The 27,428-nt window shown below is 37.5% G+C and overlaps 1 protein-coding gene across 4 annotated transcripts in view; it reads left to right on the top strand.

Annotated features, from left to right (window-relative positions):
- LOC101327958 (uncharacterized) overlaps positions 1 to 24,991 on the top strand; it is a 30,050-nt gene extending 5,059 nt beyond the window's left edge. For all 4 annotated transcript variants that reach the window (XM_033853699.2, XM_033853700.2, XM_033853698.2 and 1 more), the window contains 2 exons: positions 319 to 414; positions 22,937 to 24,991. In XM_033853699.2, coding sequence (XP_033709590.1) covers positions 319 to 414; positions 22,937 to 24,522 — 1,682 coding nt within the window. In that variant the 3' untranslated portion in view covers positions 24,523 to 24,991. The remainder of the gene's footprint in view (positions 1 to 318; positions 415 to 22,936) is intronic.
- The last annotated feature ends 2,437 nt before the right edge of the window (positions 24,992 to 27,428 follow it).

The raw sequence follows: 27,428 nt of genomic DNA, 5'->3' as shown, positions 1-27,428 counted from the left end.
TAGATACCTGTTTATAAATATGTATTTAGTCTGTACATCTCATATATTTCCTCTTTTATAGAAAGCTAATGGTACCCTATTTCAAGGGTACATGTTTATTGTATCTTCCTAACATGCAACTAATTATTACATTGTTATGTTTTACAAGTCCCTTGCTTTTTCCCTAACACACCCCTCACATCATGGGGGCAGAACTTGAGCACCCTAAGGAGCTCTTTATATCATCCTGTAAGTTTCCACTCAGATCTCAGATACCTCTTCGTGTCAAAACCAAGTTTGTTGTTGTTGTTATTTTTTTGTTTTTTTTTCTATGAGCAGGACTCCTATTTTCCAAACCTGCAGTGATCTCCCTGTTGCAGCAAGGAGAAGATCCCTGGAAGGTAGAGAAAGAAAGCCCTGGAGGCTCCTCTGTAGGTGAGTGGGTGGGGAATCTCTGCAGGCAGCAGTCTGGTAAAGGAGTGCATGTGCAACTTGGAGATGTTGGTCAGGGAAATTTCTCCAAGTTCTCAGTCCTCAAGAAGTTTTGGAGAAGGGTCACAAACTTCTGCGTCATGTCTGATAATCACTTCACAGGTAAATCTCTCAGGATCTTTATTCTTTTCTCTTGTTTCAGAGGAGGGCTGCATTTTCATGTATTCACTGAGCAAACTTAGTCCATTTAAGGAACTGCAGATAATTCATTCTGACTGAAGCCCAGGGTTGTGGGAAAAGAAAGAGATGAGGAAGGAAATGAGATCAGAAAGCCAGGTGGGGGCCACACTCTGAAGTGCTTTGGTACAGTTCTTAGAGATGGGAACTGTCTGTGGGTGACTGGAAATAATTCAAGGATTTTAAGCAGAAGAATTACATGGTCCTTGATATTTTAGAAAAAATGGTCAGAGTCTGAAACACTTTAAATGTCCTTCGGTAAAGGCATAGCTAAAGAAGCTGAGGTGGGTCCCTACACTGGCACACAACACCACAGTCAGAAACAAGAAGCACTGGTGTGGGTGGAGCTCCAAGGCACGTGAAGGACTAAAGCTAGTTACAGTGCATGATTATGACATGTCACCATTTATGTGTAAAGAAAATTACGTGGGTGTTTGTCTATATGCATAATATGCATGTAAGTGCTGAGAGAAAGGTCGCGGGACACCTAAGGTGGTAACTAGTTACATTTGGATTAGGATCGAGAATGAGTATTGATGAAAGGGGACTTTATTTACATGTAATGTTATTAAAATTTTCACAGAGAATATATTCGTAAAGTCCTTATTATGCAATTTCAATTTAATAAGAATGGTCACTTTGGAAACACTGTTGGTCTTAGATTTGAAGTGAGGAAAAACTAGAGGTGGGAACCTTCTGGAGATTATTGTGTAATGCAGGCAAGACGTTACCTGCAGGAAGGCACGTGCAGTGGGTTCAGGAAAGAGGAGAGAGAGACTTCCCTGGTGGCGCACTGGTTAAGAATCTGCCTGCCAATGCAGGGGACATGGGTTTGATCCCTGGTCTGGGAAGATCCCACATCCCACAGAACAGCTAAGCCTGTGCGCCACAACTACTGAGCCTGCGCGTCACAGTTACTGAAGCCGGCGTGCCTAGAGCCCAAGCTTCACAACAAGGGAAGCCACCACAATGAGAAGCCTGCGCACTGCAACAAAGAGTAGCCCCGACTTGACACAGCTAGAGAAAGCCCGTGCGCGGCAACAAAGACCCAATGCAGCCAAAAATAAATAAATAAATAAATATAACATTTTTTTAAAAAAAAGGAAAAAGGAGAGGTCCCTTTGTTAAGGGTTCAGGATGAGTTCGGTGTGGCATGGGTTTCATTTGAGATGTGAGTGAAATATGGGTAGAGGTCGCCAGTGGACAGCTGTAGAAGGTATACAGGGTTGGAACTCAACAGGGAGGTCAGGGAGCCGTCAGTGAGAAGGTAGCATTTGAAACCTTGAGCTGAGCAGACGAGGGAACGGAGGAGAGGACAGAGTCCCAGGAAACCTCAATGTTTATGAGGTGAGTTAAGAAGGAAGAATCTGGCTGAGCCTGAGAAGAAGTCACCAGAGGAGAAAACTGGCAGATTCGGCTGTCATGGAAGTTGAGGACTGAGAACTGTTGAATTGGGGAGGCCAGGGCTCTGGGGGAGCCAGGTTCTAACCCTCGCCCACTGCTTTCCTGTCCCGTGATAAACAGCAGTGCAACCTTGGACAGAAGGACGCAGGTCCTGCCCTGGCGGAGCTCAGTGGAGGGGGAGGCTAAGCGCACACAGGGCTGTGGAATGACAGACTCCGGTGAGGACCTCGGGAGAAGAGCCACAGGTGCTGTGAGAACGTGGAACAGGAGGGGTGCTGTGGGTAAGGCTTCCCGACGAAGGGCCGGATCCCACGTTGAGAAGCGTTCAGGCACAGGAAGAGCATGTCCGAGAGTCCAAACAAAGGAAGCCGGGTTGTAGAGACGGGAGCGGGGAGAGGGGGCCGGGACCTGAGAGCCAGGCACAGCCTCTGAGGAGTTGAAGTACCCTGGCCACGGGCCCAGGTTTATATTCTGCAAGGATCAGCCTGAAACCAATGTGGAGCCACCTGGCATAGACATGGTAGGACTTGTCTGAGGTTGCTGTTGGGTCCAGACGAGTCAGTGATGCCCCCACACAATGGGGGCCCAGCAGAAGTGCTGTGGGACAGGCTGTCTCGATCCCTAAAGCGCCCACACCTTTAGTAGAGCTCATTCTTTCCCGTATAAAGTGAGATCTTTTGAGGTGGGAACACACTTATCTCTCCTTATATCTTTTAACTGTCATTTGGGAGAAATATTCTAATTTTGTGGGAACTGCTGGAGACCACCACAAAGTAAACAGAGAACGCAGGCAGCAGGGAACCAGTGGAGAGTTTAGGAGGAGCGTCAGGTGTGGACTGAGTATGGCTTGGAAGATCAAAGGAAGAGAAGGAAGAATTGTTCACTTTCCATTCGCCTCGGGAGCCTCTGATCCATGAGGAGTCCCCCTTCCTGAGTGAAGTGTTAGTTGGATTAAACTGAATAGAAAGTATGACTGGAGTCGAAAGCTGTCCAGAGAGACCCTGAAGACACCTAGTGGTGATGTCAAGTCCTTCTCAGGTTTGGGAAGCTGTCCCTGAAGGAAAACTCTGGGTGTCTGGAGGAAGTAAGGACATCAGAGCCAACCAGTGTGTGCGTTTCTCTTGATGGGATGAACCTCCTCTCTTTGGTCAAAGGTGACAGTCAGATGGAGCGTCCTGGGAGTGCTGGCCTGTGGTTGTGTCTCTCCTGCAACCCTGGCGAGTCTCCCATCTGCCTGGACTAAAGTGCCCTCAGAACAGTTTCCCTTCCAAGGGGAGCTCAGTTCTCTGAGCTCAGGTGAAGGATCTGGATGTTCTTGGAAGCACCTTGATCATTAACTCTAGACCAGAACCAAAAACCGACCCTTTGAACAGCCGGTGACAGAAAAGCTTATGCTTCCAGGATAGGACCCCTAGAACCTCTAATTGCCTCCAAATGTGCTTTTAAAATATTATTTTCACATCAAAACTATTTACAACTAGGAAAAATAAAACGAACAGAAAAAACAAACTGTGTCACCCCTGGCTCTGTATGTTTTATATTGAGAAGTGGGAGGAAATGGCTCAAAGAGACTCATCTGAGTCTCTTCCTTAAGAAATGAACCCAGGGCTTCCCTGGTGGCGCAGTGGTTGAGAGTCTGCCTGCCGATGCAGGGGACACGGGTTTGTGCCCCGGTCCGGGAAGATCCCACATGCCGCGGAGTGGCTGGGCCCGTGAGCCATGGCCGCTGAGCCTGCGCGTCGGGAGCCTGTGCTCCGCAACGGGAGAGGCCACAACAGTGAGAGGCCTGCATACCACAAAAAAAAAAAAAAAAATGAGAAAAGAAATGAACCCAAAGTCTAATCATTTTTCTGGAATATTTTATATGTATATATATATATGTATACATACATACATATATACATATATATATAATATGGATAATGTGATTAAATCAACTTGAACGTCTCATGAGTTTGGTTGACACCCAATGTGAAAATATTCTTAAAATCAAAAATTTAAAAATTCAGGGATGATTAGGTAAATTACCTCCAATGAAAAAGTGTTTGTCTTTTTCTCTTTCTTTGTTATATTTATGCTAGAATTCAGGGCAGACTGAACCTGGCAGGGTGGTTGGCTGAGGGGTCCCTTGTGGGCTGCCTTCCACCCACCAAGATTTGATGAGGCTGCATCTGCAAATTTTTTTAATTTGCAGAAAGGTGCTCTAGGGGTTAGAGCAGCAGTGGTTTTAACATAACATGCAGTGGTTTTAAAGAGTTAATTTACAAGGTGAAAGTTGAGCCCAAATGCTCTGTAGTCCTGTTTAATATGTTTGATTTAGTCTTGTTCTCATCCCCTGCCACCAACATCTGTTGTCCTTGTAGCTGCCAGAATGGTCTATTTAAAAGGTAGATCAGGTTATCTCACTCCCATGCTCAAAACCTTTAGTAGCTTCTATCACATAGAACACAATCCAAAGCCCCTAGTGTGGCCTTCGTGGTCTGGTCTTGGCTACCTTTTCACCTTCACCTCCTTCCTCTCTGCCCTTCATTCAAGAACTCTAATCCCCTGGTCTCCTTGTAGTTCTTCAGACAGGCCACCTCAGGGCCTCTGCACTTGTTTTTTCCTCTCCTGGACCATTCTTCCTGAGCCACAAGCCCACATGACTGACTTCCTTGAGTTGCGCAGGTTTCTGTTCAGATGGCACTTTGTCTATTAGACACAGCACATCTGAACATGGCCCTCTGTCCTCCACATTCTTTTTTTTTTTAAATTTTATTGAAGTATAGTTGATTTACAATGTTATGTTAATTTCTGCTGTACAGCAAAGTGATTCAGTTATACATATATGTATTCTTTTTCATATTCTTTTCCATTATGGTTTATCACAGGATATTGATTATAGTCCCCTGTACTATATACAGTAGGACCTTGTTGTTTATCCATTCTATATATAATAGTTTGCATCTACTAATCCCAAACTCCTAATTTAACCCTCCCCAACCCCTTTCCCCCTTGACAACCACAAGTCTGTTCTCTATATCTGCAAATCTATTTCTGTTTCATAGATAAGTTCATTTGCGTCATATTTCAGATTCCACATGTAAGTGGTATCATATGGTATTTGTCTTTCTCTTTCTGGCTTACTTTACTTAGTATAATCTCTAGATCCATTCGTGTTGCTGCAAATGGCATTATTTCATTCATTTTTATGGCTGAGTAGTATTCCATTCTGTATATATACCACATCTTCTTTATCCATTCATCTGTTGATGGACATTTAGGTTGTTTCCTTGTCTTGGCTATTGTAAATAGTGCTGCTGTGAACATAGGGGTGCATGTATCGCCTCTTTCTTTTTTTTTTTTTTTTGACAAAGGAAACACAACATTTTTATACTTAATGCATTCTTTAAAACATGCATGCAAGTTAAATGTGTAAAATCCAAGCAACAGACTTAAATGTTATAAGAAGGTCTCCATTCTCAGAGAGCTAAAAAATAAATGTGGACATGAATTTTAGTGGTGTAATCTCCATTTCACTTATAGTTTTAATTTTGTTCATTTCCTTTACAGTTCAGTGGCTTGACTCCTTTTTTTGTGGAGGGGAGGGCTAGCTGTCTACTTTTTTTAAAAATTTTTATTGGAGTATAGTTGCTTTACAATGTTGTGTTAGTTTCTACTGTATAACAGAGTGAATCAGCTGTACGTATACATATATCCCCTCTCTTTTGGATTACTTCCAATTTAGGTCACCACAGAGCATTGAGTAGAGTTCCCTGTGCTATACAGTAGGTTCTCATTAGTTATCTATTTTATACATAGTCTCAATAGTGTATATATGTCAATCCCAATCTCCCAATTCATCCCACTCCCCCTTCCCCCTCGGTATCCATATGTTTCTTCTCTACGTGTGTGTCTCTATTTTTGCTTTGCAAATAAGATCATCTATACCATCTTTCTAGATTCCATATATATGTGTTAATATACGATATTTGTTTTTCTCTTTCTGGCTTATTTCACTCTGTATGACAGTCCCTACGTCCATCTAAGTCTCTATAAATGACCCAATTTCACTCCTGTTTATGGCTGAGTAATATTCCATTGTATATATGTACCGTATCTTCTATATCCATTCCTCTGTTGATGGACATTTATGTTGCTTCCATGTGCTGGCTATTGTACATAGTGCTGCAGTGAACATTGGAGTGCCTGTGTCTTTTTGAATTATGGTTTTCTCTGGGTATATGCACAGCAGTGGGATTGCTGGGTCATATAGTAGTTCTGTTTTTAGTTTTTTAAGGAACCTCCATACTGTTCTCCATAGTGGCTGCATCAATTTACATTCCCACCAACAGTGCAAGAGGGTTCCCTGTTGTCCACACCCTCTCCAGCATTTATTGTTTCTAGATTTTTTTGATGATGGGCCATTCTGACCAGTATGAGGTGATACCTCATTGTAGTTTTTTTTTTTTTTGCGTTACGCGGCCCTCTCACTGTTGTGGCCTCTCCCGTTGCGGAGCACAGGCTCTGGACGTGCAGACTCAGCGGCCATGGCTCACGGGCCTAGCCACTCCACAGCATGTGGGATCTTCCCAGACCGGGGCACGAACCCGTGTCCCCTGCATCGGAAGGCGGACTCTCAACCACTGCGCCACCAGGGAAGCCCCTCATTGTAGTTTTGATTTGCATTTCTCTAATAATTAGTGATGTTGAGCATCTTATCATGTGTTTTTTGGCCATCTATATGTCTTTGGAGAAATGTCTATTTAGGTCTTCCACTCATTTTTTAATTTTTAATTTTTTTTTTTATATTGAGCTGCATGAGCTGTTTGTATATTTTGGAGATTAATCCTTTGTCAGTTGCTTCATTTGCAAATATTTTCTCCCATTCTGAGGGTTTTCGTTTTGTTATGGTTTCCTTTGCTGTCAAAAGCTTTTAAGTTTAATGAGGTCCCATTTTTTACTTTTGTTTTTCTTTTCATAACTCTAGGAGGTGGGTTAAAAAAGATCTTGCTATGACTTATATCAAAGAGTGTTCTGCCTATGTTTTCCTCAAGGAATTTTATAGTGTCTGGCCTTACATTTAGGTCTTTAATCCATTTTGAGTTTATTTTTGTGTATGGTGTTAGGGAGTATTCTAATTTTCTTCTTTTACGTGTTAGCTGTCCAGTTTTCCTAGCACCAATTATTGAAGAGGCTGTCTTTTCTCCATTGTATATTGTTGCTTCCTTTGTCATAGATTAGGTGACCGTATGTGTGGGGGTTTATCTCTGGGTTTTCTATCCTGTTCCATTGATGTATATTTCTTTTTTTGTGCCAGTACCATACTGTCTTGATTACTGTAGCTTTGTAGTATAGTCTGAAATCAGGGAGCCTGATTCCTCCAGCTCCCTTTTTCTTTCTCAAGATCACTTTAGGTATTCGGGGTCTTTCGTGTTTCCATACAAATTGTAAAATTTTTGGTTCTAATTCTGTGAAAAATGCCATTGGTAATTTGATAGGGATTGCACTGAATCTGTAGATTGCTTTGGGTAGTATAGTCATTTTCACAATGTTGATTCTTGCAATCCAAGAACATGGTATATCTCTCCATCTGTTTGTGTAGTCTTTGATTTCTTTCATCAGTATCTTATAGTTCTCTGCATATAGGTCTTTTGTCTCCTTAGGTAGGTTTATTTCTTGGTATTTTATTCTTTCTGTTGCAATGCTAAATGTAATTGTTTCCCTAATTTCTATTTCTGATCTTTCATTGTTAGTGTATAGGAATGCAAGAGATTTGTGTATTAATTTTGTATACTGCAGCTTTACTAAATCTATTGATTAGCTCTAGCTGTTTTCTGGTGGCATCTTTAGGATTTTCTATGTATAGTATCATGTCATCTGCAAATAGTGACAGTTTTACTTTTTCTTTTCCAATTTGGATTCCTTTTATTTCTTTTTCTTCTCTAATTGCTGTGTCTAGGAGTTCCAAAACTATGTTGAATAGTGGCAAGAGTGGGCACTAGGGGTGCATGTATGTTTTCAAATTATAGTTTTTTCTGGATATATGCCCAGGAGTGGGATTACTGGATCATATGGCAACTCTATTTTTAGTTTTTGAGGAACCTCCGTACTGTTTTCCATTGTGACTGCACCAATTTACATTCCCACCAACAGTGTAAGAGAGTTCCCTTTTCTCCACACCCTCTCCGGCATTCTTCCACAGTCTTTATGCCCTCACCATGTGTTATTTTCGCTCAGAGTACTTATCACTGCAAAATAGTACATATTTATTTATAATCTGCTCTTCCTCTGAATTATAAACTCTCTTGTGCTGGGTTGTCTGTTTCATTTGTACCCATTTCTCCAGTACCTAAAATAGTGCTCGGTCAGAGTTGGCTTCCAGTTAATGAATGCATGAATGACTTGGCTAGGTTAGTGGTGATGGACACAGAAAGAAGAGAACCAGTTTCAGAGACATTTAGGAGATAAATGCAGCAGGACTTAAAGATGAATTGGATATGGAAGATAAAGGAGATTGAGTTGTCAAGGATGGTTGCTTGGTTTGTGACTTGTTCAGGGATGGATAATGATATAATTCACTGAGATAGTGGTAGTAGGAGATCAGATTTGGAGGTATGATACCAATTTGATTTTTTACTTTAGAGGGAATTTTACTTTAAAAAAATTTTTTTTGATTTTAAGATAATTTTAGATTCACATAAGAAGTAGTACAGAGAGATCCCATTGGTCCTTTACCCAGTTCCAAAACTATAGTTCAAGACTGCAAACAAGATATTGATGTTGATACAGCAAAGATATGGAAGAATTCCTTCTGTCACATAAGGATCCTTCCTGTTACTCATTTTTAGACACCCACTTTCATCTTGTTCCTTGTCCCTGTTCCTCACCTCCTCTTATTCTCAACCCTTTGTAACCACTAGTCCATTTCTATAATTTTGTCATTTCAGGAATGTTATTTAAATGGAGTCATACAGTATGCAACCTTTTAGGACTGTTTTTTTTTTACTCAGCATAATTCTCTGGAAATTTATTCAAGTAGTTCCTTGTCAGTATTTCCTTGTTACTTATCAATATTTCATTCCTTTTGATTGCTGAATAGTTTTTTGTAAAACACATATACCAGTTACATAACCATTCACTGTTGAAGGACATATGGGTTGTCTCCAGTTTCTGACAATTACAAGTAACATTGCTATAAACATTTGTGTACAGGTTTTTGTGCAAAAGTAAGTTTTTATTTCTCTGTGATAAATGTGGAGGAGTGCAATTACTGGGTCATGTTGTAGTTGCATGTTTAGTTTGAAAGACACAGCTAAATTGTGTTCCAGAGTGGCTGTACCAATTTACCTTCCACCAGCAACGCAGCAGCATATGAGTGATTCAGTTTCTGTGCATCCTTGCCAACATTTTGTGTTGTCAATGCTTTTATTTTAGCCATTCTGATAGGTATATGGTGATATACACTGTGATTTTAATTTGCATCTTCCTAAGTTCTAATGATGTTATTTCCATGTGCTTTTTTGCCATCTGTATATCTTCTTTGATGAAATGTCTGTTCGTGTCTTTTGTCCATTTTCTAATTGTTTGGTTTTTTGCTGTTGAGATTTGAGAGTTTTTTATATATTCTAGATGGTAGTCATTTGATGGATATGTGGTTTGCAAATATTTTTTCCTAGTCTTTAGTTTCCTTTCATCCTCTTAATTGTGTCTCTGAGGAACAAAAGTTTTAATTTTGAGAGGTCTGGTTCATCAGTGTTTCCTTTTATGGATTGTCCTTTCGTTGTCAAGTCTAAGAACTCTTTGCCTATCCTCAGATCTTGCAGATTTTCTTCTGTGTTTTTTCTAAAAATGCTGTAGTTTTACACTGTACATTTATTTCTGTGATTCTTTCGCATCTAAATTTTGTATTAGATGTAGGATTCGGTCAAGATTCTTTTTTTTTTGCTTATGGACAGTCAGTTGTCCCAGCATTATTTGTTGAATAAGCTATCTTCCTCCACTCAGTTCTTTTACACCTTTGTCAAAAAGCTGTTGAGCCCATTTGTGAGTCTGTTTCTAGGTGTTCTGTTTCACTGATCTGTGTGTTTATCCCTCCACCCACATCACACAGTGTTGATTACTGTAGCTATATATAGGCTTTAATATTGGGTGGGTTGATTATTTCTTTATTCTTTTTCAAAGTTGCTTTAACTATTCTAGTTTCTTTGCTTTTCCATATAAATTTTAGAATAATCTTATTTATATCTACGAAAAAATCTTGCTGAGATATTGCAGTAAACCAAGTAAACTTGAAGACAGTTGAGATCTTTACTGTGCTGAATCTTCCAATCCATCAATATGGTGTATCTTACCATGTATTTAGCTCTTTTTTGTTTTTGTTTTTGGCCACAATGTGCAGCTTATGGGATCTTAATTCACTGACCAGGGATTGAACCTGGGCCCTCAGGCCCTCAGCAGTGAAAGCGCTGAGTCCTAACCACTGGACCACCAGGGAATTCCCTATTTAGCTCTTACTTAATTTCTTTCATCAGTGTTTTGTAGTTCGCAGAATACAAGTCCTGTACATATTTTGTTACATTTATACCTAAGTATTTTTTGAGTAATTATAAATGGTATTATAAATATAATTTCAGTGTCCACATGTCCATAGTATATGGAAATAATATTGATTTTTGTATGTTTATCCTTATATCCTGTGACCTTCCTAAACTCCTAATAGTTCTAGGAAATGTTTTGTAGATTCCTAGGGATTTTTTTAATGTACTATCATCTCAAGATAGGGATAGTTTCATTTCTTCCTTTCTGATTTGTATGATTTTTATTTCCTTTTCTTACGATATTGTACTAAGTAGACTTTCAGTACTATACTGATTAAGAGTGGTGAGAACAGACATTCTTGCCTTGTTCCCAATCTTAAGTATAAAGCATTTAGCCTTTCACCATCAAGTATACTGTTAGCTCTAGGTTGCTGCAGATGCTCTTTATCAGGTTAAGATATTTTTCTGGGAGGCCAAATGACCTTCACTTCAGCAGATTACATTTATAACATAGTGACTAAGAGATTTAAGAGTCATACCAACCAAATACAGTGGGTGAACCTTGATTGTTTCCTAATTGAAAAAATTTATGAAGCAATTAGGGAAGTTCAAACACTTCCATGTATATAAGATGCTACTAGTGAGTAGTGTTAAGTTCATTGGCTGTGAGATGTTTTGCTTCTTTTGTTTTTTTTTTAAGACCTTATCCTTGAGAAATGCATTTGGAAACATTATTAGATGAAATGATATGATGTTTAGGATTTGCTTTAGCCAGTCTGATGGAGGAGGAGTAAGAGCTTATATATGAAGTGTTGGTGGTGGTTGTTGCATTGTACAATTCTCTCTATTTTTGTATATATTGAAATTTTTCCATAATAAAAAGTTTTAAAAATTGGAGTTACGAAAAACAAATTGTCTAGACCAGCATTCCTTTTTTCAGTAAGACACAGGATGTTCACAAAATGTGCACCCATCTATAATTATACTGTTATGTGTAATTCCCAGCATACCAATTTTAAGTCTTTCGATCCTCTGGTTCTCAAGAAAGCCCTGTGAGAGTGCCAATTAAAGTCACATTTTTATTGAGATATGACATTGAATCTGACTGATTATTGGATAAATCAGGGAAATACTTCAGGAAATAAGGCCAAAAAGCCATTTGGGGTAAAAAAAATATTGATTCTGCCTTCAACCCTCACCCGTATTCCTTCATGTAGTATTGGGGAAAGTTTTTTTTAATCTCCTGCCAACTCAGAAAAACCTCTCCAAAAGACAGAAAACAGTTACTATTGAATAAACATTAAACCAGATTTCCGCATGCATCATAGGTAACCTGCTGATGAGATTAAAAAGGGTGGGGTTTCTTTCTGTTTTTTTTTTTTTTTTTTTTTTGCAGTACGCGGGCCTCTCACTGTTGTGGCCTCTCCCATTGCGGAGCACAGGCTCCGGACGCACAGGCTCAGTGGCCATGGCTCATGGGCCCAGCCGCTCCGCGGCACGTGGGATCCTCCCGGACCGGGGCACGAACCCGTGCCCCCCGCATTGGCAGGCAGACTCTCAACCACTGCGCCACCAGGGAAGCCTTCTTTCTGTTTTTGTAATGTAGCTGAGCAATTACATACATGTTCTCGAGGTTAATTGTAATTTGTCCTCATTTAAGGGCACTGACAACACAGTTAGCTATACATTCTTTCATATTTATCCTAAATTCACCTGGCAGTTGGGCTATCTGTGCTAGTGAAAAGAAAACTGGTATAGTATGATGAGCAGGTGGTAACAGTTTGGAGTTCGGCACTAGGTAAACTTCCACAACGACAGGGAGATAGGATCACTATCTTTCTTGATGTTTACATTTCAAAGAGATGGCTCCCAGGCTCTCAAGAAAAACATTCCTGGTTTGTAATGCTCACAGAGGCTTTACAAGTTTACATACATATCAAAGGCATAGAGGAAGGATTTACAAATACAAATTTTCTCAAAGAATATTCTAAGAAAAAGGGCAGGGGTGGCGGCACATATCTTTCCCTTTTGGCAAAAGGGAAGATTCAGTTTTTAAGTTTTCACTAGCAAACTGCCAATCCCCTAAAATCCTAGAAAACTGTAACCACTGCCTGTACCTCTTTCCTGCCTACCCACTATCTAAGGATAGTTTGGATACTATTCAAAGCTCACATTTGCTTCTGTTTCTATCTTTTGTTTTTGTTGTAGAAATGATCACATTGTGTTGTGACTGCATGTTGAATTATTCGTTTCTAATGTTAAATTAGGCTCCTGGAGGAAACGAATTATTTCTTTTCATTACTAGATCTCTGGTGTCTTACAGAGCACCAGTGCCTAGAATAGAGTCTGGCACATTGTAGCAACACAGTAAATATTTGTTGAATGAATAAAATAAAGAGTAATCAGTGTCTTTTAAATAACAGAATGTGATAGGCTGAATAATGGCCCCTAAAGATACCTGGGACCCTGTGATGTTACCTTTTGTTTTGTTTTTTTAATTTATTTATTTTTGGCTGTGTTGGGTCTTCTTTGCTGCACGAAGGCTTTCTCTAGTTGTGGTGAGCAGGGGCTACTCTTCGATGGGGTGCATGGGTTTCTCATTGCGGTGGTTTCTCTTGTTGCGGAGCATGGGCTCCAGGAGCGTGGGCCTCAGTAGTTGTGGCTCACGGGCTCCAGAGCACAGGCTCACTAGTTGCGGTGCACGGGCTTAGTTGCTCCACGGCATTTGGGATCTTCCCGGACCAGGGCTCGAACCCGTGTCCCCTGCATTGGCAGGTGGATTCTTAATGACTGCGCCACCAGGGAAGTCCCTGTGATGTTACCTTAATATCGCCTTAAGTTACCTTAATATGATTGAATTAGGGATTCTGAGATGGTGAAGTTATCCTGGATTATCTAGGGGTGCCCAAGTGTAATCACAGTTGACTTTTTATGTGAGAGGCAGAAGGAAATTTGACAAGAAAGCGGAGGTAGTATAATGATGGAAGCAAAGAGAAATAAGATGCTATGCTGTTGGCTTTCAAGGTGGAGGAAGAGACCATGAGCCAAAGAACGCAGCTCTAGTGGTTGGAAAAAGAAAGGGAGTGGATTCTCCCCTTGAGCTCTACTAACACCTTGGTTTCAGTCCAGTGAAACTGATTTCAGACTTTTGACAGTAAGAGAATAAAATGCGTTGTTTTAAGCCACCAAGTTTGTGATACTCTGTTACAGAAGCCATAGGAAACTAATACACAAGATGAGTTCTCTAAGGATAAAAACAGTGGAAAATAATACTGGATGGGTAGGAAACTGGGATCAAAGGAACATAGTGAGAGTCAGTAGCAGTAACCATTATAGGGTAATGAGACCCTCAACCTAGGCATACTTTAGGGATGGCTGTTAGAGACATTTCAGTGATGGAATTTAATTAAGAGCATTTGGTGACTAGGCTTGGAATGCAGGGGGCAGAAAGTTTTGAGATGGGATTAAGAATTTATGGCAGAGCAACTGTAAGGTTATGATGTCATTCTGAACTAGGGAAAATAGTAAAAAGGTTTGAAAAAGCATGTGCCAGGTTCAGATTTGGACAGACTGAATTTGAAGTATAAGAAAAATACTAAAATGGAAATGCTAGTAGGCAGTTAGAAATACCACTTAAAGTATTTTGAGGAAAGTTGGGATAGTCATTCATGCAGCAGGATTTAGAGTGGATAAAATCAACTAGGGAAAGAAGAAGGTTGAAGATAGAATCTCAGAGTCTTAAGAGCCAAGGAGAGAGAATCTAGACCTAATGACAGAAACTAGTCAGGGTGGTAACCATGCACAGATGACAACTGTTTGTCATTTGTTAGACTTTCTGCCCCCTGGCAGAGGAGAGAGAAGCAAGATCATTTTGGTATCTATAAACTTCTGACTTGTTCATGAGGTAGCTCAGGCTTGGTCTAAGATAGACCAATGTTTGATCTGCATTTCAGGAGATAGATTTGTAGGCCTTGCTAAAACCAAAATAAAAGGAAGAAAACCCTAAGCTGGTCATAAAGAACACTTAGGAGGTCCATGGTCCAAGGCTCTTCTTTGCTTCAGGGGCATGGTCCAAGGCTCTTCTTTGCATGAATTTAGGACTCTGGTGTTAGCACTTGATGGTGTAGTTGGGATGAGTAGAACTGATACAGCACCTTGTAGCTAGGCTTACAAGATTGTCATCCTATCTTGCAGATCATGACCTTTTTTCATCCAAGCTGACTGATAGGGCCTCTTATCTGAATGGAACATCTTGATATGGTTTTTTAATGCTTTGTAATAGTCTACACCTTTATAATTTGGCATATAAATTGAGCATCCTTGACACTATTCCTTTTAGATTTTTGAAGCTTTATTTTTTTCCTTCAAACTTTTTATTAATGATGAATATACAAGTCTTTATGTGTGGGTAGTCATCTGTCAATCTTGATAACATATTTAAAACTGAATAATAATTTTCTCAAAATTATTAATCTAGTTATAGTTCTTTTTTAAATTAAGAATTATATTTTTTTCTTTCTGTTATCATTATGAACTCATGGCTTTTATGATGTAGTATTTTTGATACAGCTTGTCGACTTAGTCATCAGGAACTCTTTTAAAGCAGGTCCTATGTCCCTTGACACAGCCCTTACACACACACACTCACACACGTATATGTTTGTGTATATACGTTTTTGAATCTCAAGGGAAGAGGATTGAGTTAGCCATACTCTGTTTAGTAGCACATTTTTTACACTCATGTCTACAAGGCCCATTTTTTCATTCTTATATTTCTACTCCATTCTCTTCCCTATTCCCTATCTCACCCCCCACCACGATAGGCAAACATGCTAATGAATTTAATGCGTATCTTACCTTATAAATTTTTGTTAGCATCCTTACTTTCTACTAATATCAGTATGTCCCACACTCACTGTGTACCACCTTCCAGAGCCCATACAAAGAAATCTCACACATATTTTGTACCTCTCATAGGCCATAAAGGAAATAGCCATCCTTCTAAGGAGTCCTCACTCATTTTAGTGTTAGAGATCAAAATCTTGAAGACTGTAACACACATGTACTGGTGGGATGATATTGTTTAGAGCTCCTTTAGAAAACAGAGCCAGAGATTTATTTACAGGATATTTTATTTTCCATTTTAGTTCCAACATTACTTTAAAACTTACCTATTGAAATTTGACTTTTTGTAAACTAAAACTGTGCTATCTTTTTTTTTTTTTTTTGCGGTACACGGGCTTCTCACTGTTGTGGCCTCTCCCGTTGTGGAGCACAGGCTCCGGACATGCAGGCTCAACGGCCATGGCTCACGGGCCCAGCCGCTCCGCAGCATGCGGGATCTTCCTGGACTGGGGCACGAACCCGTGTCCGCTGCATCAGCAGGCGGACTCTCAACCACTACACCACCAGGGAAACCCTGTGCTATCTTTTATAGTTCAGTGAACCATATAAATATTCTAGCTGAAATCATTGAATTATGGCCTTAATAAAATTTTAGTTGAATTCAGTTTTTTACTATTATCATGTTAGCCCTCCTTTACCTCCTTCTGTCCTTGGCTGTCCATATTACTGACCCTTGACTTTTCAGTATTGCATGCAATTCATTATTGCCTCTTGCTTGAGGCACATACTGGCTTTTCCTAGCTCACAACTTTTGGCTTCATCTTATATTTTGACACTTCCATACACTACCTCAATAATGCCTACTTGTTTCCCTGCTTGGATTGGTCCTGAAACCTCCCCACAACCCAACTATTCTATAATACAATTTCTAATATGAGTTTAAAAGATGTGTGTATATCAACTAAGAGTATTTGACATTGTTCAAAAAGATTAAAAAACTGTAAAGAAGATTAGTAAAACAAAAATTGTAATTTGAGTGCCATATTGAGGAATTTATAGTGAGTAGGAGATGATTTCTGGTCATAACCCACAAGGTAGAAGAGGAAACTATATGATATTAATGGATATACTAATATTGAAGCAACTTTGCTTGCATTCCTGGAATAATGCAGTGTTGGAATCTGTTTGCTAAAGATAATTTTCTTAGAATGTTTGCACTGATATTGATAACTGATACTGTTATGTAGTTTTCTTTCTTTGTATTATTATCTGGTTTGTTTTCATATTATATTTCCTTCATAAAAGGAACTAGGAACTTTTCCTTTCTTTTAAATGCACTGGCATAATTTATAGAGCCTTGGGACTACCTGGTCCTTCAAGATTTGGTAGAATTCTCCAGTGCTTTTTTATAGAATTGCTCTTTAATAACTTAATTTTTTCAATGATAATTGGTCTGTCCCAGCTTTCTAATTGTAATGGAGTTAGTTTTGGTAACCTGCATTTCTCTAGAGAATTATCTGTTTCATATAGGTTTTCATAGATTTGAATAGAGATATCTGTTCTCTTCATTATTAATTCCTGTTTTTATCCTTACTTTTTTCTTCCATGGCTTTCTTTCCATTTACTTAGTTTTTCTAGTGTTGTGAGCTGGGAATTTAAATTAAGCTGTACTTTATGTTTCCTGTGCTCCTGTTCCAATCTTCTTGGTTATTTTTTTCATATTTTTCAATTCAAAGTGGGATTAATCTTTCTGGTGGTCACTTCAGCTCTTCTTCAGGCTCTTTGCTAGAGTTCTTCCTTTCTCTGGCATTTTTTTTCAGTCTACCATTGCTCATCACAGAGCCTTTTACCTGGGGAAGTGAGGATCAGGAGCATACAGGGCTATGATGCTGGGAATTGTTGCTTTTTCTCTCTCTCTCTTTTAAACAACTGTGTTGAGGTATAATTCATATACTATAAAATTCATGCTTTTAAAGTGTACAGTTTAATGGTTTTAAGTATGTTCACAAAGATCTTCAACTATTGCCACTAATTTTAGAACATTTTCATTACCCCAGAAAGAAATCCTGTACCAATTAGCAATCACTCCACATTCCTGCATCCTCCTAACCCCTGGGAATTCCTAATCTACTTTCTGTCTTTGTGGATTTGACTATTCTGGACATTTCATGTAAGTGGAATCATATAATATGTAGGTCTTTCTATCTGGCTTCTTTTACTTAGCATATTTTCAAGATTCATTCATGTTGTAATATGTATCAGTACCTCATTCCTTTTTATGGATGACTAATATTCCATTGTATGGATATATCACCTTTTGTTTATCCATTCATCTGTTGATGGACATTTGAGTTTCCATTTTTGGTTATTACAAATAATGCTGCTATGACCATTTGTGTAAAAGTTTTTATTTTGACATATGTTTCATTTCTCATGGGTGTATACTTAGGATGAAATTACTGAGTCATATGTTTAGGCTATGTTTAACTTTTTAAGTAACTACCAAACTGTTTCCCAGAGCAGTTGTATTTACTATTTTACATTCCCACCAGCTATGTATGTAGGTTCCAGTTTACCCAAATTCTCGACAAAACATTTTATTGTCCCCTAATTATTTTTTTTTATTGTGGTAAAATAAAAATAATGTAAAATTTACCATTTTAACTATTTGTAAGTATACACTTTGATGCCATTAAGTACATTCACAGTGTTGTAACCATTATCATTATCCATCTGGAGAAGTTTTTTATAATCCCTTACTGAAACTCTCTACCCATTAAATAATAATTCTCCATCTGCTTTTCTCCCCAGCCTCTGGTAATCACTATTCTACTTTCTGTCTCTGTATTTGACTGTTCTAGGATCCTCAGAATTGGAATCATATAACACTTGTCATTTTGTGTCTGGCTTATTTCACGCTGCATGATGTCTTCAAGGTTCATCCATGTTGTAGCATCTATCACAATTCCATTTCTCTGTAAAGCTGAATAATAATCCATTATATGTATATACTACTTCTTGTTTATCCATTCATCTGTCAATGGACATTTGGGTTGTTTCCACCTTTTGGCTACCGTGAATAATGCTATTATGAGCATGGGTATACAAATATCTCTTTGAGTCTTTGCTTTCAATTCTTTTGGGTATATCTGTAGGAATGGAATTACTGAATCCCATGGTAATTCTCTGCTTAACTTTTTGAAGAACTGCCATACTGTTGTCCACTGTGGCTATATTATTTTACATTCCCAACAGCAGTGCACAAGGGTTCCAGTTTCTCCACATCCTTGCCAACAGTTGTTATTTTCTGTGTGTATACACTCACACATACACACATGTATATAAAATATACACACACACATATATATTAGCCATATTAACAGACGTGAAGTGGAATATTGTGGTTTGAATTTTTATTTCCTGACATGTTGAACATCTTTTCATGTGCTTATTGGCCATTGGTATGTCTTCTATAGAGATATGTCTATTCAAGTTCTTTGCTTATTTTTGAATTGGATTGTTTGTTTTCTTATTGTTGAGTTGTAGGAATTCTTTATATATTCTGGATATTAACCCTTTATCAGATACATAATTAGAAAATATTTTTTCCTGTTCTGTAGGTTGCCTTTTTATTCTGCTGATAGTGTTCTTTGATGTACCAAAGCTTTTATTTATTTTTAATTTTTCTTTTTTTTTTGGCCACACTGCTTGGCTTGCAGGATCTTAGTTCCCTGACCAGGGATAAAACCCTGGCCCTGGCAGTGAGAGTGCTGAGTCTTAACCACTGGACTGCCAGGGAATTCCCCCAGAAGCTTTTAATTTTGATGAAATCCAATTATTTGTCTATTTTTTTCCTTTGTTTCCTGTGCTTTTGGTATCCTATCCCAGAAATCATTGCTAAATCCTAGGTCATGAAGCTTTTACCCTATGTTTTCGTCTAAGAATTTTATAGTTTTAGATCTTACATTTAAGTCATGTATTCATTTTGAGTTAATTTTTGTGTATGGTGTTAGGTAAAGGGTCCAGCTTCATTTTTTTTGCAAGTGGATATCCAGCTTTCCCAGCACTATTTGTTGAAAAGACTGTCTTTTCCCCATTGAATAGTCTTGGCACCTTTTTATGGGCAAAATTCATTTGCCCATATATGTGAAGGTTTATTTCTAGACTTCCTATTCTATTCTATTGATCTATATGTTCATCTTTATGCCAGTACCACAATGCTTCGATTATTGTAACTTTGTATAAGTTTTGAAATCAGGAAGTATGAGTACTCCAAATTTGTTCTTCTTTTTCAAGATTATTTTGGCTTTTCAGGGTCCCTTGAGATTCCATATAAATTTTAAGATGAGTTTTACTATTTCTGCAAAAAAAAACGGCATTGGAATTTTGATAGGGCTTGCATTTAATCTCTAGATCACTTTAGGTAGTATTGCCATCTTATGAGTATTAAATCTTACAGTCTGTAAATACCTGATGTTTTTCCATTTACCTATGTCTTCTTTACTTTCTGCAGTGTTTGTAGTTTTCAGTGTACAAATCTTTTACCTCCTTTGAGTTAATTCCTAAGTATTTTATTCTTTTTGATGCTATCGTAAATGAAATCCTTTTCTGTATTTCCGTTTTGGCTTGTTCATTGTTAGAGGATAAAAACACAACTGTTTTTGTGTTGATTTTTTATCCTGCTACTTTGCTGAATTTGTGTATTCTAACAATTTTTTTGTGGAACCTTTACATTTTCTACATATAAGATCATCTGTTGTCATCTGTTGCAGACTATTATATATATAATGGATAAACAAGATCCTACCATATAGCACAGGGAACTATATTCAATATCCTGTGATAAACCATAAATAATGGAAAAGAATATGAAAAGAATGTATGTATGTGTAACTCAAATCACTTTGCTGTACAACAGAAATTAACCCAACATTGTAAATCAACTATACTTCAAAAAAATAAATTTTTAAGAACGATCATGTCATCTGTGACTGAGATCATTTTACTTTTTCCTTTCGAATTTAGATATCTTTTATTTATTTTTCTTGCCTGATTGCTCTGGCTAGAAATTCCAATACTGTGTTGGGTTGAAGTGATAAAAGTGGGCATCCTTATCTTGTTCCTGATCTCAGAGGAAAAGATTATAGTCTTTAACCATTGAGTATGATGTTAACTATGGGTTCTTTAAGGATGGTCTTTATTGTGTTGGGGTATTTTCCTTCCAGTCCCAGTTTATTAAGTGTTTTGGGGTTTTTTTAATCATGAAAAGGTGTTGAATTTTGAATTTTGTCAGATGCTTTTTTCTACATCACTTGAGATGATCATGTGATTTTGTGTCTTCTTTTTGTTAATGTGATGTGTTGCTTTAATTGGTTTTCATATGTTGAACCATTCTTGCGTTCCAAGGATAAATCTCATGGTGTATAATCATTCTAATATTCTGAATTCTCTTTGCCTAGTACTTTATTGAGGATTTTAAAATCAATATTCACAAGGAATATTGGTCTTTAGTTTTCTATTCTTATAGGGTTTTTGTCTGGCTTTATTATCAGGGCAATGCTGGCCCCATAGAATAAGTTAGGAAATATTGCCTCCTCTTTAGTTTTCTGGAAGAGTTTCAGAAGGAGTGGTGTTAGTTCATCTTTAATATTTGATAGACAAACTATCTGGTACAGAGCATTTTTACTATTGGGAGGCTTTGATTACTGGTTCAATTGTTTTACTAGTTATATGTCTGTTCAGATTTTCTACTTCATAATTCAGTTTGGGTAAGTTTTGTGTTTCTAGGAATTTGTCCATATCATCTAGGCTATACAATTTTTTGTCATACAGTTATCCATGGTTTTTCCTTATAATCCTTTTTATTTCTTTTGACTCCATGGTAATGTTGCCAACTTGCATTTCTGATTTTAGTACTTTGTGTCTTCTCTTTTATTTTTAGTCAGTCTCACTAAAGGTTTGTCAATTTTGTAGATCTTTTCAAATAACTGATTTTGCATTTGATTTTTTTCTCTCCTGTTTTTCTATTTTCTGTTTTATGTATCTAAGTTCTTGTCTTTATTATTTCTTCCTTCTGCTAGCTTTGGGTTTAGTTTGGTTTTTTTTCTAGTTCCTTAAGTTGTAAAGTTATGTTGTTAATTACAGCAGGATTTAAAATATCTTTATATATATATTTCTTAATCCTTATATTTTTATAACATTGAAGTGTTTTATCCAAGAACAGGAGAGGTTTTTCAGGTGACTTTAATGTTATTCAAGACTGTTCTAGGGACTTCCCTGGCAATCCAGTGGTTAAGACTTCACCTTCCAATGCAGGGGGTGCATGTTTGATCCCTGGTCAGGGAGCTAAGATCCCACATACCTCGGGGCCAAAAGACCAAAACATAAAACAGAAGCAATATTGTAACAAACTCAATAAAGACTTTAAAAATGGTCCACAACAATAATAAAAAAAATCTTAAAAAAATTTTTTAAAGACTTTAAAATTTTTTCCCATATAAGTTTTTCATATTTCTTGTGAATTCATTTCCCTAAATCTTTGTATAAATGAAGATTATTGATTTTAGTGTGTTAATTTTATATCCTGGTATGTCACTGATCAAGGTTTATCATTGATTCTCTGAGGTTTAATTTCAGCTATAGTATTATATCATCAGCAAATAGAGATAGTTTTATTTCCTCTTTACTCATGCTTATGCCTCTAATTGATTTTGCTTGTGTACTTGTATTGGTTGATACATCTAGTACAATGTTGAACAGAAATGAAAGTAATGGGCATCCTTGCCTTGTTCTTGATCATAGTGGAAATGTCTCTAGAGTTTCTTCATTAAATAAGATACTGGCTTTAGGACTAAAGTATATGTATTTATCTTGTTGAGGAAGCATCCCTCAATTCCTGTTTTTCTTGAATATTTTTATTATCAGTGGTGCTGAATTTTTTTAAGGCTTTCTCATTATCTCTATACTCATAATTTTTTCCCTTAGGTACATATTATAATATACTGTGGTTAAGTGGTATAATAAGGGGAATAGATTTTTGGAGCTCAGAGTCAGGAAAGGGTGCAAAGAGGAGCTTAACACTGGAACTGAATCTGAAGGCTACAGAGAAGTTTGACATGTAGGAAAAGTAGGGAAGACATTCAAGATTAGAAATAATTACAGAAATGAGAGTGATGTCATGGAGATAATGTATGAGTCTGTCATAGGCTTTGGATACTAGACTGCATTTCCCAATTCATACTCCTCCTCTGATGCCTTCTCTCCATTCTCCTGGTAATGTGTATACTCTCACCTTCTTTAAATGAGCATCTTTGTTTTATTCACCCTAGTACTCCAGCTCTCATCCATTATTATTTTATACGGTAACACTGTTACTTTCCTATTTTTTCCTCTTGCTAGTTTCTTTTAGCCAGAAAGCAATGCCTTATTTAGATATCATTAATATTTAGTCCTTCTACACATTTAGTCTCAGCTAATCATGTGGATCATTGGCAATTTCTTTCTTTTTTTGTTTTCTTCAGGATGTAAGAGCAGTCCTAAAACCACAAAGTCAACTCAAACTCAAGACTCATCATTTTGGGGGCCAGTAAGGAAAAGACTCAAAAAAAATGAACCCTGGAACTTCATATCAGAAAAATCCTGCTTATATGAAGACAGAATAAAGAAACAGAAGGACAAAAATGAAAGTTTACAAATAATTTCAGTCACCCATACAAAGATCCTCACTGTAGAAAGAAGCCATAAAAATAATGACTTTGGCCAGAATTTCAGCCTGAAATCAGTGTTTGTTAAGCAACAAAAGACTGCTAGAGAAAAAACACCCTCAAAATATGAAATACAAAGAAATAGCTTCAGGCAGGATTCAAATTTACTTAACCAACCAAAAATCAAGACAGCAGAAAAACGCTATAAATGTAACATTTGTGAAAAAGCCTTCATTCACAATTCATCCCTTCGTAAACATCAGAAAAACCATACTGGAGAGAAATTATTTAAATGTAAAGAATGTTTGAAAGCCTTCAGCCAAAGTTCAGCTCTTATTCAACATCAAAGAACTCATACTGGAGAGAAACCCTATATATGTAAAGAATGTGGAAAAGCCTTCAGCCATAGTGCATCCCTTTGTAAACACCTAAGAACCCATACTGTGGAAAAATCCTATAGATGTAAAGAATGTGGTAAATCCTTCAGCAGAAGGTCTACCCTTTTTATACATCAAAAGATCCATGCTCGAGAAAATCCCCACAAATATAACCCAGGAAGGAAGGCATCCAGTTGTAGCACATCCCCTTCTGGATGTCAGAGAATTCATCTCAGAAAGAAGTCCTATTTATGTAATGAATGTGGCAATACCTTTAAGTCTAGTTCATCTCTTCGTTATCATCAGAGAATTCACACAGGAGAGAAACCTTTTAAATGTAGTGAATGTGGGAGAGCATTCAGTCAGAGTGCATCTCTTATACAACATGAAAGAATTCACACTGGAGAAAAGCCTTATAGATGTAATGAATGTGGAAAAGGTTTCACTTCTATTTCACGACTTAATAGACACCGAATAATTCATACGGGAGAGAAACTGTATAATTGTAATGAATGTGGTAAAGCCTTAAGTTCCCACTCGACACTCATTATTCATGAGCGAATTCATACTGGAGAGAAACCATGTAAGTGTAAAGTGTGTGGGAAAGCCTTCAGACAAAGTTCAGCTCTCATTCAACATCAGAGAATGCATACTGGAGAAAGACCCTATAAATGTAATGAGTGTGGGAAAACATTCAGGTGTAACTCATCCCTTAGTAATCACCAGAGAATTCATACAGGAGAGAAACCGTATCAATGTCTGGAATGTGGGATATCCTTTGGCCAAAGTGCAGCTCTTATTCAACATCAAAGAATTCATACAGGAGAAAAACCCTTTGCATGTAGTACATGTGGGAAAACTTTTAGGCAGAGCTCATCGCTTATTGCGCATCAAAGAATTCATACTGGAGAGAAACCCTATGAATGTAATGCATGTGGGAAACTCTTCAGCCAGAGGTCGTCCCTTACTAACCATTATAAAATTCACATTGAAGAGAACTCCTTCAAAGTGGATTTGCATGTGTGAAATCCTTAAACCAAAGCTTATTAGAATACAGTTGGCCTTGCTTATCTCTGGGTTCCACATCCACTGATTCAAATAACTGCAAATTTTAAATATTCAGAAAAAATATTCCAGTAAGTTCCAAAAAGCAAAATTTAAATTTACCACACACCGGCAACTATTTTCATAGCATTTGCATTGTATTAGGTATTACAAGTAATTTAGAGATGATTTAGAGAGGATGTGCATAGGTTATATGTAAATTCTACACCATTTTATATAAGGGAATTGATCATCCTCAGATTTTGGTATCTGTTGGGGGGGGTCCTGGAAACAGTCCCCCATAGATACTGAGGGACAACTGTATACATACTAGAGAATGATTTAGTAAATGTAATGAATATGATAAAATTTCTATTTTAATTTAGTCCTCACAGTTATTAAAGTCTAAGGATAAACCTTAACTGTGTAATAAATACGTGGGACACTTTCATACTTGTCAGTCACTTTTTTAAATATCCTGAGACAAATCACAAAATATTGATTTTGGCCATTTGTAAGATAAAAGGTAAGGTTTTTCTCTTATACAGCATTATACACTTTATGCAACATATAAACAGAAAAATTTGGGTGCAGGGGTGCTGGATTTCTCATTAGAAACCAACTGTATAAGCTAATAGCATATTTATTACAACTAACATTTTAATAGCAAACAAAATCTTAAAATATATGCATTTATAGAGCCAAGGACCAAATAATAGATAAAAATAAACTGCAAACTACCTCAGTCTGGAACTTGCCTTTTCTTAAACTGTTGTCAAACTTTGTACATGGTTTTCATCAAAAAAGAGGCAAAACAAAAACAAAACCCTCTTCTCTTCCTCCTTTATTTTTCTAGTTACTTCCAAACTACACCTGTTTCCCAAATTTTTATGCAATTTCTAATTTTGTTTTTAGAATTATTTTTCTTTGTTGTATTGAAGTCATATTTATTCTATAACTGTACTTGCTATGTTCTATACAGCGTGCTAATTTAAGTAGGAAAAATATACTTTGATTAGGTAATCACTTTAAAGTTAAAGCTATTTTTTTAGTTCACTGCAGAAGAATTCCTAAGAACCTATCACCTGTAGCAAAGTCTTAAAAAGGGATCAACTTCATGAAATGAAAGCATGTTTTCCCCACTTGAGGTTTTCTAATTTTTAAAAATCTCAGACTCCAAAAGAAAATAAAAGAAGGGAAAGAATTCTAAACCATTTAAAAGCCAGTTTACTCAGTAAATGTTTCTTTAACCCCTGAGCCAGGTATTATCCCAGGCACTGGAAATTGTTCAGGAGAAAAGAACAGGCCTTCAAGAAGTCATGAATTGAGGGGCAAAAGGAGGGGGTTGAAGAGGTAACAAAGTAAATTACCATGTGTTAGAGTAGTTTTCACAGAGAAATAGATGATACAATGATACTATGTTACAGAACACAAATACTGTAGAGATTTGTGCAGGATGCGGAAAGAAGGAATGGACCTAACGAAGGGAGCCCCAAAGGAGCAGGGACAGTCATTCCTGAGCCCAATTTTGGAAGAATAATGGGAATTCTCCAGAGAGTGAGATGAGTGCTTCAAGGGGAGGGAGCCACATAAGCAAAGGTAAAGGTGGGTGACAGCATGACATGTTTGTAGAACATCTGTTAAGTTGTGAGAATGACAGGTTGAAGCTTGAGAAGAAGGCAGAACTGAAGGTCTTACTGCCATCCTAAAGAACTTGAATTTGATTCTGAAATTTCTAGAACCAATGAAAGATTTTATATAAGGGAAATTGTTCTGGCAGTAAGGTGTAGAGACTGAATTTAGGAGGTTGAAGACAGCTGAACAGACAAACCTAGAAGACTAGAGCCAGAAGACTAGAATTCAGAGTAATTAAAATACACAGTGGGTAGTCAAAACCACACTATGTGAACTTGGCCAGCAGAGTGTACAGATTAGAATGAGAAGCAGGGATCATGGATAAACCCCACAAAAAATATCAGTAAATAAGGAGTTGGTAGAGGAAAAGGAATTTAAGATGAAATGGAATGGCCCTAGAGGTAGGAGAAAAGCCAGAAGAGTGATGTTACTGAGCCCAAAGGAGAACTGAATCTCTGTAGTGTCAGGTGCCACAGATCACATAACAGAGTAAATTGGAATTGGTAGCTAGAATGTTGGAGACCTTGGCAAGAGCAATTTCTGTTAATTAGGGTGAACAGAAGCCACATTATTCTAGGTTAGAAGATGAGAACTAGTGGGCTGTTTTACACTATGTTTCAAGAAGTTTAAATGAAGGGAAGAAAAGAGGGTTGCATTTAGAAGAGAGAAAATTACTTAGGGAGCATTTCTGTGTTAATAATTGAGGCAATGTATACACATGTTGAAGATGAACTAATGAGATCATTGTGTGGAACATATTTTCTGAGAGATTCTGAAAGAATTAGAGCATAGGTGGAAGAATTTACCTTAGGCTGGAGAGAAAGGTAGCCTACAGAAAGATAGGAATGCAGATAAGTTTCTGTTTAATTTGAAGGTGAAGGAATTTCTATCGACCTTATTTTCTGTAAAGCCGGAGAAGGATTTCACTTTTTTAAGATGTTGACTATAGTAGCAATTTTTGGATCTTTGGGTGCTTAAAAATGCTAATGAGTTTCAATCTGTGTTCTGGAGACTTTTTAGGAAGTCATGGCTCTGAGTTCACTCTATACTCATGTTTCAGTAAGAAAGCTCCACTTTTATTCTATATGTTTGATATCTGTGTTACTTTTTGTGTTTTTTTTTTAAGAAAAGAATTTGCTGGTAAATTAAAGTTTAAAAAGTACTTAGGATAAGAAAGAATGCTTTAAAAGAGTGATAAGTCTGAACAGAGACTGGAAAGGATTATAGGAGTTCAACAAGTGTGTGGAGGTAGA

This window comes from Tursiops truncatus, chromosome 3, assembly GCF_011762595.2.
Source record: "Tursiops truncatus isolate mTurTru1 chromosome 3, mTurTru1.mat.Y, whole genome shotgun sequence".
NCBI classification, from domain to species: Eukaryota; Metazoa; Chordata; class Mammalia; order Artiodactyla; family Delphinidae; genus Tursiops; species Tursiops truncatus.
Note: the sequence above shows the minus strand (reverse complement) of the source record. Positions and strands in the feature narration are given on the sequence as shown.